The sequence below is a fragment of the Pelmatolapia mariae genome, linkage group LG15 (genome assembly GCF_036321145.2).
Source record: "Pelmatolapia mariae isolate MD_Pm_ZW linkage group LG15, Pm_UMD_F_2, whole genome shotgun sequence".
NCBI lineage: Eukaryota > Metazoa > Chordata > Actinopteri > Cichliformes > Cichlidae > Pelmatolapia > Pelmatolapia mariae.
In genome coordinates this window covers 5,330,318-5,344,489 of record NC_086240.1, presented here as the reverse complement: position 1 = coordinate 5,344,489, position 14,172 = coordinate 5,330,318, and the positions used below count along the sequence as shown (strand labels likewise).

Below are 14,172 nucleotides of genomic sequence, written 5' to 3'. Positions count from 1 at the left end.
TCCTTGGGTGTCCAAACCGAACAAAGGAGAAGGTCATTAGGCTCAAACCAGAAAAGAACTCCATCATGTCACTGATGCTTTGCCTCCAACTCTAATGGTGGCTTTCTAGGTGTTGTTGTTTAGATCAGTGGTCTGTGGCCTGCTTGTTTTCCTTGGGAGATGAATTAGAGAGGAGATGGGCTGAGGCAGATGCCAGTGTCTAAGGGAGAGGATGAAGAGGAGATTCATTACTCCTTACCCCCCCAACACACATACAAACACAAACACTGCTCACACAGAGCAGAAATAGGCCTCATTATTTCCCCATTTCCATCACCGGGAGGAAGTGAGGGGTTGCAGCCCTTTCAGTCAGGCTGCTGACGTATGCCCCTCCATTTATCACACGCAATGTCCACGAGTACATAGAACAAACAGGCGCTGGTCTTACACCTACAGACATGACAGCACAGCACAGCATAATTGGAAAAGCATTGTCTCTAAGGGACATCGAGTTGTAGCGTTCTTTAGATTCTCTCTTCAAGCAACAGTTTAAATAGCACAGTTAAAATGAATGATGGCTTTTTTCTTGCTGGAGGAAAACTGCATCTTCTCTGTAAACTTAACCATAATCTGTTTTCAGAGCTTTGACTTCGGGCTATGCAGAGTTTATAAATAAGCTCTTATAGAAAATAAAAATAGATTTTTTTTCACCATCATGCTACATTATCAAAATCTATATATCTATATTCACTTAGGCTACCCTGCTACCAGCAATGTAGCAAGCCTCATTGTTTACAATCACTCCATTGACTCCATTTTAATTGGCAGTAATTATACTTAACCAGACCCGATGACTGTGGCCTGAAAGACCATTACTTTAATACCTAATGTATATCCTATGATGACTCAAGATAGAGAGAAAAAGACTGAGCGCATATGTAGCCTAAGGCAGAATGGTAGCCAGTAAGGGATATTTCATAGAGAAAGTGAGAGGAAAGCCACTTCCTCCCCGTCCCCTAGTACAAATTTAATTTCAAATAAACGTAGAGATGTTGAAATACTTACTGAATAATTCAATGCTTGTTACTCAGTGCCACAGAGGCATGCCAAAGAAGTTCCATGGCAAGGGTGGTGTGTTGCCCTTTATAAGCCTTAACCCTGCATGTCTAGCTGGGTTAATGTTCATGGCAGAGACAGCAGTGAAGCAGCTATAAACCTCCAATGTCAAAGATGTGCCCCTTCACAGTTTAATAAAACAGCTGTTGTGACCGCCAATAACTGACCTACTGATTATATTTCATTTCAAATATTCCTATAGTCCCATAGTGCCGTAAAATAGCACACATAAAGCTGTCTGACCTAATGAACCTAATGAAGTGTTTTTATTACAAATGAGATTTAGATATTTATTACTGTTCTTCGGATGGAATCACAACAAAATCTGCTATTTATTTGTAAGTATTAATAATAATTATTTTTTATAAAGCACCTTTCTTAAAGTTACAAAGTGGTTCACAGAAAGAAAAATGTTTTAAAATGTCTGAGACATGGATAAAAGAAAATAAGATAAAGTAAGAATGTACAAGAAAATTAAAACCAACATTGCCATCTATCAGACGGTTGTGAAAGCTATAAAAACGTTTTTAAAAGAAACTAAAAAGACAATAAAGAAGTCGACATTGTGACTTGACTGGCCAGACTGTTCACAGTTTGAGAGCTCTAATGATAAAGGCCTGCTGATCTTTGTTTACTAGCCGAAACTTTTGAATAACCAGCAGCCCAGATGTAAGTAAGTGTCCAGACACATAGGAGACTAACAAGTTCTTCATATATTTGGCAGCAAGCCTATTTAAGCCTATTTAATACTTTAAAAGTCATTAGTAAGGTTTTAAAATCAGTGCGAAATTTAATGGGCAGTCAGTGTAAATTTGCTAATACTGGAGCAATATTCTCATATTTCTAGGTGCCAGTTAAAATCCAGGCAAAAATGTTTTAAATGAACTGAAGTCAATAAAGTGAGCTGTGACTGATGCTGTCAAGGCAAAAAAATAAAAGAACACATGACCTTATGTACGTTGTTAGCAAACAAAAATGGTCTTATTTTTAAATTTTATTTAAGCTGAAAGTATATTTTTTTAAAATATAAATCAAAATGGTAAATGTCACTGACATTCATTTCAGAAATAGCTTATTAGATGTGTTTTCAAAAGTGTGTTTTTAAATTATCTGGCTTTACTGGCTTTAACTTTGAACACTTGATTTTTAATAAATTTATTAAAAGTTCTTTAAATGGATGTCACAATAGTAGTCAAAGGTTTGACTGTGTCAATGCTTTTTAAATGAAAAAATCCTGAAATTTAAATTAGTACCCATAGTTGTGTGTGACATATTTGCACTGTTATTAATCCTCTGCATCAATACTTTGTGGCTTTTTGGGGAAATGCACCTGTATGCTTTCATGCTGAAGATACTCGGTGATAAGATTGTTATCGTTCTTGCCCTATAAAGTGAACATGAAGTTAACGTTACAGCCTGTTTATCAGTAAGACTAAAAACAGGAAAAAGCTAGTCTATTTCTATAACACAGTCGATGACAACAACCACTTGTCTCACAATTTTATGCTGCCCAAACAAATCTCAAGCTAAACAGGAAGAAGCCTTCATGCCTTAATGAGATAAAGTATTTTGTAGATTATCCTATCGTTTTTCTGCACAATGGACAAAGTCAGAGCATCATTTTTTCCCTCACATTTTAGGAGAATCACTGGTTTATTGCAGAGAGCACAAAAGGCAGAGTTTGCATGTCATTAGTTGATGAAAATCCCCCCACAAAGAACTCACCAAAATAGTAAATCTTTAATGTATATATTTACTTTTACCTCTTTTAGTTTGCTCTACAGCTTTACAAGTTGAAATAATATTACATCTTTGCCACTATGGTGTGTAATAAGTGTGAGTTTTAACAATACATTCACAGGGCTAAAGTTTAGCTATTAGCAGGAATTTAGCTGTCAGCAGCAGTTTAGATTAGCAGAAGTTTTACAGATTTGATGTAGATTCATTTCTACAAATACACAATAGACAATTCTGAAATTGAGGAATTCATTTTTTAAACATGTATTCCTTTTTTAAATTTTAATGCTAGCATCACATTTCAGATAGTTGCTAAAGGAGCAAGGGTTGTGTAAAAATAACCAAAACACCTGTTGAAATAACTCACAACTACTAAGCATTAATAAGTAACACAGCAAGTCAAAAAGACTTATGAAAGAAATATGGTAGCGGTTCACCTGTTTGAGAAAGACTGTGTGGGCAACTAGTTCAGAATAACTATTTGGGCAAATGATGAAGCCAAAACCCATCAGTCAGTCGGTAAAGTTGTTCTGTTTGCTACAAGTGTTGCAGGAGCTTTAACTCGTTATGATTTTATTCTCTTTACTTACCTGAAAAGTAGGTAAAGTTGTGCCAGAAAGTTCTACTCTGCTTCTAATGCATTTATGGATTTCATAATCTACAGTACATAATATGATGAGATGTCTTTGTACACAACAAACAAGGCCAACAACCAGTACTGAATGACCGTGACCTGCCCTCGGGCAGACCTTCATTAAAAGATTAATAACTGGCACATTCTGTGGTGGAAATCATTATGTGGGCTCAAGGACTGTCATTGAATGCATATTGCTGCAGAACTAAGAAAGTACAAATTATATCTGCCATATGAAAAAAAGAAATCGAATAAACTGGAACCAGAAATACCTCTGCCCTCTTTAAATGCAACTTGCACAATGGTCTGCTAAATATGTTGAGGGAACATCGGCGACGAATTGGTTTATGAAATGATCATTGGCCAAGCAGACATCACTCCATCCTCATGTTTAGCCAAATAAAAAAGAATCTACGCAGCCTCATCTTATCACTGTGCACTGCAGCTAATAAAGTATACATATAACAAGCCATAAACTGTCACAACAGTCTTTAGATATTTAACATCACTGGAAATCTAGCCATGTGGGTATTACGCTTCTGACTGACTCTCATTTTGCAGTGTGTCCACTCACTGTTTCTTTGTTTCTCGGCACAGAAATGTGTTTGCCACACCGTCGCGTCTGAACGAGTTTCTCAGTGGATTCTCTCCTCTCCCTCCTTTTATCCCCCCGACAGCACTGAGAGCAGAGCAACACATGAAGCTGCTCACGCTCATATCTCATGTCTCAGAGAATGATATTCAGTTTACTGAGATATCTCTGCTACACAGGCGCCGTCGTGAGAGTGGACTTATTGCAGAAATAGATGCATCATGCCCTCAGCCGCCCCCCAAACTCATCCATCCGCCTCGACAATCACACTTTAGTGTGAAGCAACAGATGACACCAAATAGATACAGTTAGCAGGAGGTAGTTATTGTGGAGTGTAGCCATGAGATAGAGGTCACTATTGCCGAGGGTTTGAGAGATGGAGGGAAAGGAAATGTTCTGACAGTAAATTACATGCTGGATTCACATATTCCATCAGAGGCTTCTGCATGAGATGAATGTTATATATCACTAAAGTGGGTTATTAACCTTGTGACCCACGTAAATGAAATGCAATAAAGTGCATCATTCAGCAAACAGTAATTACACACCATCTATATCGTGGTGTATTTGGGCTCACTTATTTGATGTGTGTTTACACATAACAGTGCATATTGTCAACAATTTTAGGTCTTTGTGCGCTATATTTATCCCAAGCGTAACACATTAGCCTGAGAATATTACAGAAATTTCATGTAGAATCCTCCGTGCCCATAGTTTCAGTTTATTGTTATTAATCTAAAGCATTAAGAAAAAAAAGGGCCCTCGCGGTTATTAAAAAATCTTGCTATGCACATGAACAAAGACATATGAATACTTGATGGACATTAAATCAGGTGGCAGACTCTTTCTCAGTAACCACTCTTACTGTCTAAAGACCAAGTTTATGACTTAAATAAATGTCAGGATAACTTTTTGTTTTTTGGGGGATTTTTTTAGGATTACTTGTCCAAATTTGTTTTTAAAAAAGGGGGATTGCCATTAATTCAGACCTGGAAACAGTCCTCCTTGGAATAGTCCATTAATCCTATATCTTTCTAGTCAAGCCTTTTTTTTCCTCTTTCTTTTGTTTCTGTTAGTTTCTGACCTCAACCCCACTCCCACCCATCTTTTGCACTCGCTCACGGTCCCTTGGCACAAAATAAAAGCAAAGAGCTTGTCAGTGACATAAGAGAGCTGTTTTCACTCATGAAAGACATTTCACAAATGTCATTCAGGTCAGCAGCTCCCGCTGGTAATCATGCTGGGACAGTGATTAGGTGAAATTAATCGCCACCCTCTGTTGCTCATGGCTGACAGCCCGGAAGCCTGATAGGCTCTCTCTTCTCAGGTGACTTTGGCAAGTCAGGTGGAGAGGGTGAAAGACATCAAAGCCAAGAAGAAATAGACAAACTCACGTTAGATTAGCACCCAGGAGACAGCACTGAAAAAGTGTGTGTGTCTGTGTGTGTGTCTGTGTGTGTGTGTGTGGCATGTTGGTGTAGGTTGAGTGGGGCAATACGTGTGTTTTCATGTAGGTGTCTGCCTTTTTTTTGGGCGGTGGGTGGGTGGGGGGGACATGAAAGGGAAGCAGCCATGGTTTGATGTGATAATGAAGTGCCTTCTTTAGTCTTCAGTTTCTCTTTTATCCAAACCACTCACTTGTGCCTATTTGTCCAACAAATGTTTTGGTAGGCCTGTAAAGTACAAATCTGATTTCTGCTATTCAAATGGGAATATCATCATCATGTCGGGTTTTATTTGAGTTTTTTTTTTCGGTGTAGAAGATGAAAAAAAATAAATAAACCGAGCGTTGTACCCTTTTATGCTCATCTTGTGAGACTTCCACTGCCTCGCACGCACTTTGCATCTAACGTTTGCACTTTTGTGCATCATGCTGCCTCCCCCGCCTCCCATTACAGAGAAACCCAGAGTTTGGAGACTTGTCATGGCTGATAGAGGTGAGCCGGAGTGATGCTACGGTTAGTGCGCTAGAGCGTTTAGCTGTACATGGGCAGATTTACCGGCCTGTGAACCCATAAACCTGCAATTACAAACCCTAACAACTCTGGCGCAGACTGCTTGTACACCGCAGTTTTCCTGTGGGCTCCGGGATTTAAGCTTCACAATCAGTCAAGCGTGACTTCAGAAGCTAATTGCACAAGAGTGACATGCACACACACACACACGCACAATCCTTACGGGGGGAGAAAAAAAATGATGGTGGAGGTGGAATTTTGTTTGAAATTCATCAAATTTTAATCCACTGCGTACATTTCCATATTTCCATATTTATCTCTTTGCGCTCCTAGCATCCACTCCTTCTCTGCATATCATTTCAGCCCTATTTATAGCTCAAACTGCTCCTTACCTAATATACACATATACAGGCACTTTCGTTGTCACCAAGTAAAAAAAAAAAAAAAAAAGGCATCCTCCTATCAGGTCCAATGTTCAATGACACATGTATCCCAAGGTAGATAGGGCTGTCAATGAATCACTCCATTCCTGCCGCAGTTGGTAAACTGACTGTTTGTAGCAGGAAACGGATGAGGCAGACGCTGGGTAGAGTCAGAGATAAGATGTAGGATTCATACTCTTCTTCTCCTCTCTATAATGAATCAGTGTATTTACTTAGAGCAATCTGCTCCTCTAAAATGGCCCTGCAATTGCTCTGTCTTCTCTAGAGCGTTGTCACCCCCCTCCCCTGCTTTTTTTTCCCTCCCCAACCCTCCAAAGGTAATTGCTCTTACCTGAGACACTGTAATGGATCCTGGATGAAGTATTGACCGCTGCTAGATTTTGATTAAGGGGCTGTAGGGCAGAACATGTCTTTAATGAAACTGAGGAATCAGCATTCTCTGGTTGGTGTGTCCAGGAGGGATGCTGTGGCCCACAGCCCCTTTGATTAGGACCTGATCCTTTGCAAATCCAGGGGTGGGCCAAAGCTACTGAATTAAAAGGAATGAATTTATCCATTAACGATACCTAAAGCATGTGTAGTTTTTCTCTAGAGGCGTATAATCATTAAATATTTGGGTATTCGTTTACCGTGAGCTGTTTGCTTGCTTTTTTGCTCACACATTAAAACACCAGTTCAGTCATCCACATTGTTGCATATTGGCTGATACACTACTCCCCCATCAACACCCTCAATCATATGCCCCCTCATACGTCACTCGTTATCAGTTAGAATTTTAAGGGTGAAGGATAACTTGCGTGGGTGTCTCTCATCCTTTCTTTAAATTGCCTCATTTTTTTATTTTCTTTTTTTTTTTTGCTCATGCAAAAAACTGATTGCATCTCGGATGGAGATGAAAGGGAAACAGCTAGCTCCCCACGTTCTTTAAGCGTGCAAATGGACATAATCTAAAAGGCGAGTATTAGCATGCTAAAAGACACCACAGCTATGATGAACACCATTTGCCAAGGCTTAATGCGATAGCTGGGTAAGATGATTAACTTTGAATCCATTTAATCAACGACAGGCACTTTCTCAAATAACCAACTGTCTGGTATTGGGGTAAAACTTCCCTCAGATCTGTCAGGGAATGGGTAGAGTAACAGATGTGTCAAATCACAGAGTGCCTGAATGAGATCAGAGGCCAGCCAAACAGTGTTCTTTGAAGTGATGGACATCAAACATCATTTTGTGCACAGTATTTGTCATCCTCTTTCGTCTTTGAAGCTCACAATGGAGTGCGACTTGGAGCACACAGCAGCTCGATTTGACTGGGAAGTCAATGTGCCCTTGGGCGGCATCCTATTGACTTAAACAGTTCAGGTAGTGGGCTTCTCACCTCCTTTCTCACGTTGACCCCCGAGTGCATGCAGATTGCTGGCTCCCCCTAATGCAGTGAGAATTCTGACCCCTTCACTCAGACCTCTAACCACAATCAAGAAGTGCGTATTATGAGAGATTATAGTTGTGATTGCTGTTACGGTACAGATTTGTTATTGCTACAGCATTCTGGAAAATATAGTGTGTGAATGTGAGAGTGAATGAATAGTGGAATGCAATGCAATAAATGCAATCCATTATTATTATTATTATTATTATATATTTATTTATATATATATTTATTTTTTGGAAATATGGTAACATATTGATCTATAGATTTGTTGTTTAGTGAAAAATGGGAAAGTGTTTATTAATGCCTTCCTCCTCTGTGTGTGTGTGGGATCCTTTCACAGACCTTGATGACCCTGTGGTGACAGTGCACCAGAGTATAGGAGAAGCTAAGGAACAGTTCTACTATGAGAGGACTGTATTCCTGCGCTGTGTGGCTAACTCCAACCCGCCTGTCCGCTACAGCTGGCATCGTGGGAGAGAGGTCCTGACGCAAGGCTCAGACAAGGGTGTGGAGATCTATGAGCCATTTTTCACACAGGTAAGTCGACAGGAACGTGATTTGAATGAATATCTCAAATTAAAATGAATGGTACATGTAGAGAAAGTTGATCTATTTTAAAGGTCTAAAAGAAGGACATGGTATGACCAAGAATTATGAAACAAATGTAATAGCTAAGACAACAAATTCATCAACAAAGTGTTTGCAAATGTCAAGAAAGACTTCCACTGCGCCTTCCTATGTGACACCATGTGGACATGGCTCGATGGTTATACGCCCATATTGGACGTGATACAACCATTGGTTGCTAGGGAAACGTGTTTTCTGATTAGTTAGCCGTGGCTCCTAGGGGGCTGGCTGTCACTAGTGACTGCTTTGGTTGCAGGTTGTCTGTTGTTTTTCATGCTTTTCTGCAAATATTTCCTAATTACTAGCTGAGTGATAGTACAACTTGATAAAGTGCGACATGAACTTGAAATGGACAGGGTTTACATTCTCAGTCAAAGATTTAGTGCTGATTCCTTGTTACAAAAGATGCTACTTTTACCTTGAAGACAACATTTCTGGTGTCGCATTTTTAAAGAGGCGAAGCTCCAGCAGAACTTGTTGTACGAAGAACGACTTTATTGCTTGACCAACGCTCGACAAGTCCACCACTTCCATTAAAACCATGATCACAGCAATATCCTAGTGACCAAAAAGAACACAAGGAGGCTTTTTTCTTAACCAGCTGGAGAACATATGTTTTTTCCATAGTGACAGGTGGTTGTCACGGGTCTGTCAGCCTTTATGATTGAGGATTTTGAAATCGTTTTCCCAGCAACTGACGGCAACCTCCAGCAATACTTAAAACTGCTCGAGGAGATGGGTTCAAGTTTCCAACCATGACTCTGCAGCCGTCTTTTTTTACTGACTGTTGTCTAATGTTATTAGCATTTGAATGTGAACCTTTGGTAAAAGTCTTTGAATTCTGTTTTGCCCAACCTGTCATTAAGACATGCACCTTGTGCCCTCCTCCCAGAGACTACAAAGAAAGAACAAATAGGCTGATACCGTACAGAGGATCTGAAACCATTTAATAACCTTCGGAAGGCAAAGCACAAGCTCTGTTTATCAGGTGCTAAATTAGCTGAAACTCTGTCTCACAGCGTGCTCTCATATTTATTTAGAGATCCACTCATGACCAGAATTAAGTCGCAGCTGTGGCACCTTCATGTGTGTGTGTGTGCTGTTTGTTTAACCATGGGAAGGCGAAAGAAATTCCAACAAACATTTTCATTATAAATCAAGCAGTTTTGCAAAACACCAAAAAAAAAGGCTTGGAATTCTCCAGAAATTCCCGCAGTATATTGCTCTCTCACCATGGGAGGGTGTTTTGGTTTCCGTCAGTTACAATAAACAAAAAGAGCAAAGTATTATTTTTGCCATCAGATGTGAAGCTTCATTGCACTCCAGGAATTACGCGATGGCCTTTATTACGAATATAAATGGCCTTTCGAAAAAGAAAAAAAAAACTAAACCCTGCACCTAAAGTAAACCATCTTTCTTAGCAGTGCCATTATTAATATTGGTAATGCACTGTATTATTGCATATTGTGGTATATTTTTAAAGGTACTGCAAAGCTTTAAAACTGATGCTACACATACAAAATTAAATCATGATATATCTTGATCTCATTTAACAATGCATTAACAAACCCAACATCACACTGTCACAACAGCCGCACACCCTTTCTGCATTTTTCTCTAGCGAGATGAGTAAGAGGCAGTGGCTAATTACCGAATCAACGCAGCACGTTGTCACGTAATTATAGTGTTTCTATTTGATTTGGGTGATTTGATTATGTATTGGCAATAACATTATTGTTGTGGCTATTTGTTATAAAACCCTGCTGCATACCTTAGAGTGCAGTACCAGCCTCACTAACCCAGTTTCATGAGTTACATGCATATTAAGGATTTGCAGATGCTGAAAGGCTGCGGAAAGACTTTTCTTCACAAATCAGTTCTTTCAGACGAGCAAGTGGATTTTCTTTACCGTCTGAAAATTGAGAAGCTTTGTTCCAAAATGGATTTTGTGCAGTCAACAAAGAACTGATTGAGATTGTTCAGTCACTTGTGAGGGAATTGTAGTTTTCTTTTTCTTTTTTTGGAATTGATCGAATTGGATGTGAGTTGTATGTGGAATGGAGCGTCTGAGAGAATACAAATCTATGACAAAGAGAAAAAGACATCTGAAAAGGGAAAAGAGGCTTAAGAAGTGGCAAGAGGAAAAGAAAAAAGTTTTGTTTTTTTTTGGTTTTTAAAAAAAGGAAGTGAAATTGATGTTTGGCCAAATGGAGAAAGATGGCTTGGAGCTAATAGAGTGGGTGAATGAGTCTGAAGAAGCTGCACAACCGGGCCCCAAAAGACACTTCTCCCTTCCATCCTGCTCTTCATACCTCTTTGCTCCTTCCCTCGCTCCTTCATCCTGCCCTCTATTAAAGCTTTAATTGGGTCTGAAATTTGAACACAACCCAAAACTCAGAGATTAGCATTACGTGAATCCAACCCCAAATAAATCCTGACTAAACTCCAAGTAATTTGCACATATAAATGGCTAATAACATTATTTTTCAACAATATATTGGAACTTGCCTGAACTCTCGGCAGACTATTCAGGGAATCACTTGTAACTGACTTAAATCAAAGCTGCAGGGTCGAGTTTTGTCTCGTTTTCCTTTTTTATCCATGGAGATTTTTAGTTAAGTGTATCTTTATGACTTCCTTTCTTCACTCTGGCACAATTTTTCTAGCCCAGCAAAATGCTTCATATTCCCACTGATGCTATAGAAATGCAGGAGTGGCATTTTAAACCAGTTCATAATTAAGCAAGCAGAGGTGTGGCTTTATTGTAGAAACCACGTCCTGCTGTCTGTAACGTTTTCCCTCTGGCCGCACAACTTTACCTGCAATGTGTCGAAAATAGCACAATTATCCACTTCATCCATTATTTCTGCTTCAATTTTAGGCTATTAGAATAATTAACACTTATGGATTTGATGCTTTTGTGTGCCATGATATTCTCTTTTTTTTAGATGTTACCTTCTATAAAATGACAATAAGCCGTAATGTAAAATTTTCTAATTTGTGATGGGCTTTAATATCAGTGTTGGAGTTGCCAAGATGTGGAAAAAAAAAACTTTGGGGTTTTTTTTGTTTGCTGTAATTAATGAGGATGCCTACTGCAACCAACTGTTTGTCCAGCTAGCTTATGGAAAAGGTCAGAAAGAAAATCAATTTATTAACTGCTTATTAACATTTACAACCGCTGGCCTAATGTAGTTCACTTCACTTAGATACAATTTGACCAGCAACAAGAATGTGAAATGAGGCTGATAAAACCTTTTTTTATTCACATTGTTTGGTGAAAGTTTGCATTATTACTGTATCAGATTTGCAGCTATAAATGTTAGTGTTTCCTGTGAGGAATTAGCAAATTATTATGATCCAAGTGTCAAGGCTTTTAAGTAGGTAATCAAACAGTCTAGTGGATGATTCATTAATGAATTAAACCGCTAAAAAAGAAAAAAGTGTCTCAAATGGTTACCACATCTCAGAATGTGGTAACCATTTTTTTGATTCATCTCCCTCAGACATTTTCCCAGAGCCAGTGTCCTGCTGCTTGCATGAAAAATACCCTCAAGTCATTTTTACCACCAAACATCTTAAGTTAGCCCAAGTGGTTTCGATTTTTGTTTTTCTTCCTCACAAACATGCAGTTAAAGCATGAAAACAAAGCTAGAGATGCCATATTTTTTGGCTGATAGACACCACACTCCTCCCAAATTTCTATAGACACCTATTAAGTCTCATTCCCAAAGCTCTTTATGTACTTTAGTGTTCAATCTGTCCATCAATATGGCCATCAATCCCTCGGACCACTTTGGTTTAGTGGCTTCAACCCCAAATTGTCTTTCCTACCAGTTGCACCAATTGCATTTCGAATACCTCAGTACCATAGGCATCGTTCCCCTGAGATCCGCTTCAAAGCAAAAGTGGTAACGGAAAAATAAAGGAAGCGAAATGTTGGGTCCATGGCTCATCTAATGCAATTAATTTATCCATGAGCCTCACCAGAAATGAAAGGGTGTGAAAGTCGTGAGTGATTGGAGCGTTGTGTGTGCTGCCACAGCATGTGGCTGACTCATCTTTGATTCCCTCCCCAACACATCCCTGCACCCACACACTGGAGTCAGCCAGATCAAAGATTTACATCCTTATTGTAACCTTTCGGGTGGGGCTCATAGTTGACAGGCCTGGTTGGAATCAAACGCACTTTGTCAATGGGCGAGCCATTTCTGTGGAGAGATCCCCTACTGTGCCCATCTGTATTCCTGGAGCTCTGTGGTAAAGAATGCTACAGGGCTTTTCACTAGAGAGTAATCCACTCATTGCTGAAAAACATCAGCATCATTTTCATTTAGATTTAACTATCAAATGTCTGAACTCTGTGGCACTTTTTCACCTGCCTTTATTAAAATTACATATGTGTTAATAAATATCGTTGACTGTTCTGTGGAGCAATTTGGCCTTTGTAATCTCCTTCCCAGTGCCTATTTTTTTTATATTTCTTTTACTTGATTATGTTCATATTTTTGCACACATTTGCATACCAGTGTTGTTTTTTCGTCTGAGCTGCAGGGGGAAACGAAGATTCTGAAGCTGAAGAATCTGCGTCCCCAAGACTACGCTAACTACAGCTGCATTGCCTCTGTCAGAAATGTGTGTGGGATTCCTGACCGCAGTGTTATCTTCAGACTTACCAACAAGACAGGTACTCCACATCATTACTGACTTTTGTGCACAGAAAGCTTATTACAACCAAATAATTATATCCTAAAAAAAAATGTAGGAAAAATGTACAAAAAAAAGAAAGATGTAGAAAGAGAAAGATGAACTGTCATGCATTTTCTCAGCTGAGTTATTCTGTAACTGTCATAACTGCCAAAGCCGTCCATCTTCCTCCAGTCTATCATCGATGCTCTCTTTTTCCACAGCATCCCCGTCCATCAAACTGCTGGTAGAGGATCCTATTGTGGTGAATCCAGGACAGACAGTATCCTTGGTTTGCATCACTACTGGAGGTGAGCCACCTCCCATTCTCACCTGGGTCAGCAGTAATGACAGCCTGCCACAAAGAAGTGTGGTGAAGGGCGGCACACTTACGCTTCCGGCCATCACCTCAGATGAGGCGGGGGTCTACAGCTGCGTGGCCAGCAACAATGTGGGAAACCCTGCTAAGAAGTCCACTACCATTGTAGTGCGAGGTGAGAATGCATACCTGCATATGAAAACAATGTATAGATCCCAACCTAAGATATATATTATTTTTTTGATTATCTAGGTGCAAAAGTATCAAAGTTTATATTTAGAAAATGTGTCTTTCAAGACTTCCATTTTCATTCGGTCGTTTATACTAGCTATGTCTTTAGCCTGGTAAACAGAAACCCACAGTCCAACCTGTTTTGGTTTTTTTTTGTGTGTGTAGCCATGTCACACTGCTAATGCTAACCCTAAAGCCTGTTCTGCCCATTTTAGAAGCCATGCAGAATCCACATACTGAAGACAGGTGTCCAGATGGAATCTAAGAATCTGAAAACCCAGTAAATTACTTTTTTTATTGCAATACCTCCACAACCATTAAAAAAAAAATCCTTAGAGTGTAGATCGGATAATGTGGCTAACAGTACCATTCGATACTTTGGTTTTATACCCATAAACAAATCAGAATGCTTCGGGATATT

The 14,172-nt window shown here is 39.4% G+C and overlaps 1 protein-coding gene across 2 annotated transcripts in view; it reads left to right on the top strand.

The window, feature by feature from the left end:
* LOC134642677 (MAM domain-containing glycosylphosphatidylinositol anchor protein 2-like) overlaps nt 1-14,172 on the top strand; it is a 191,157-nt gene that overhangs the window by 94,416 nt on the left and 82,569 nt on the right. For both annotated transcript variants that reach the window (XM_063494596.1, XM_063494597.1), the window contains 3 exons: nt 8,229-8,425; nt 13,070-13,202; nt 13,426-13,695. In XM_063494596.1, coding sequence (XP_063350666.1) covers nt 8,229-8,425; nt 13,070-13,202; nt 13,426-13,695 — 600 coding nt within the window. The remainder of the gene's footprint in view (nt 1-8,228; nt 8,426-13,069; nt 13,203-13,425; nt 13,696-14,172) is intronic.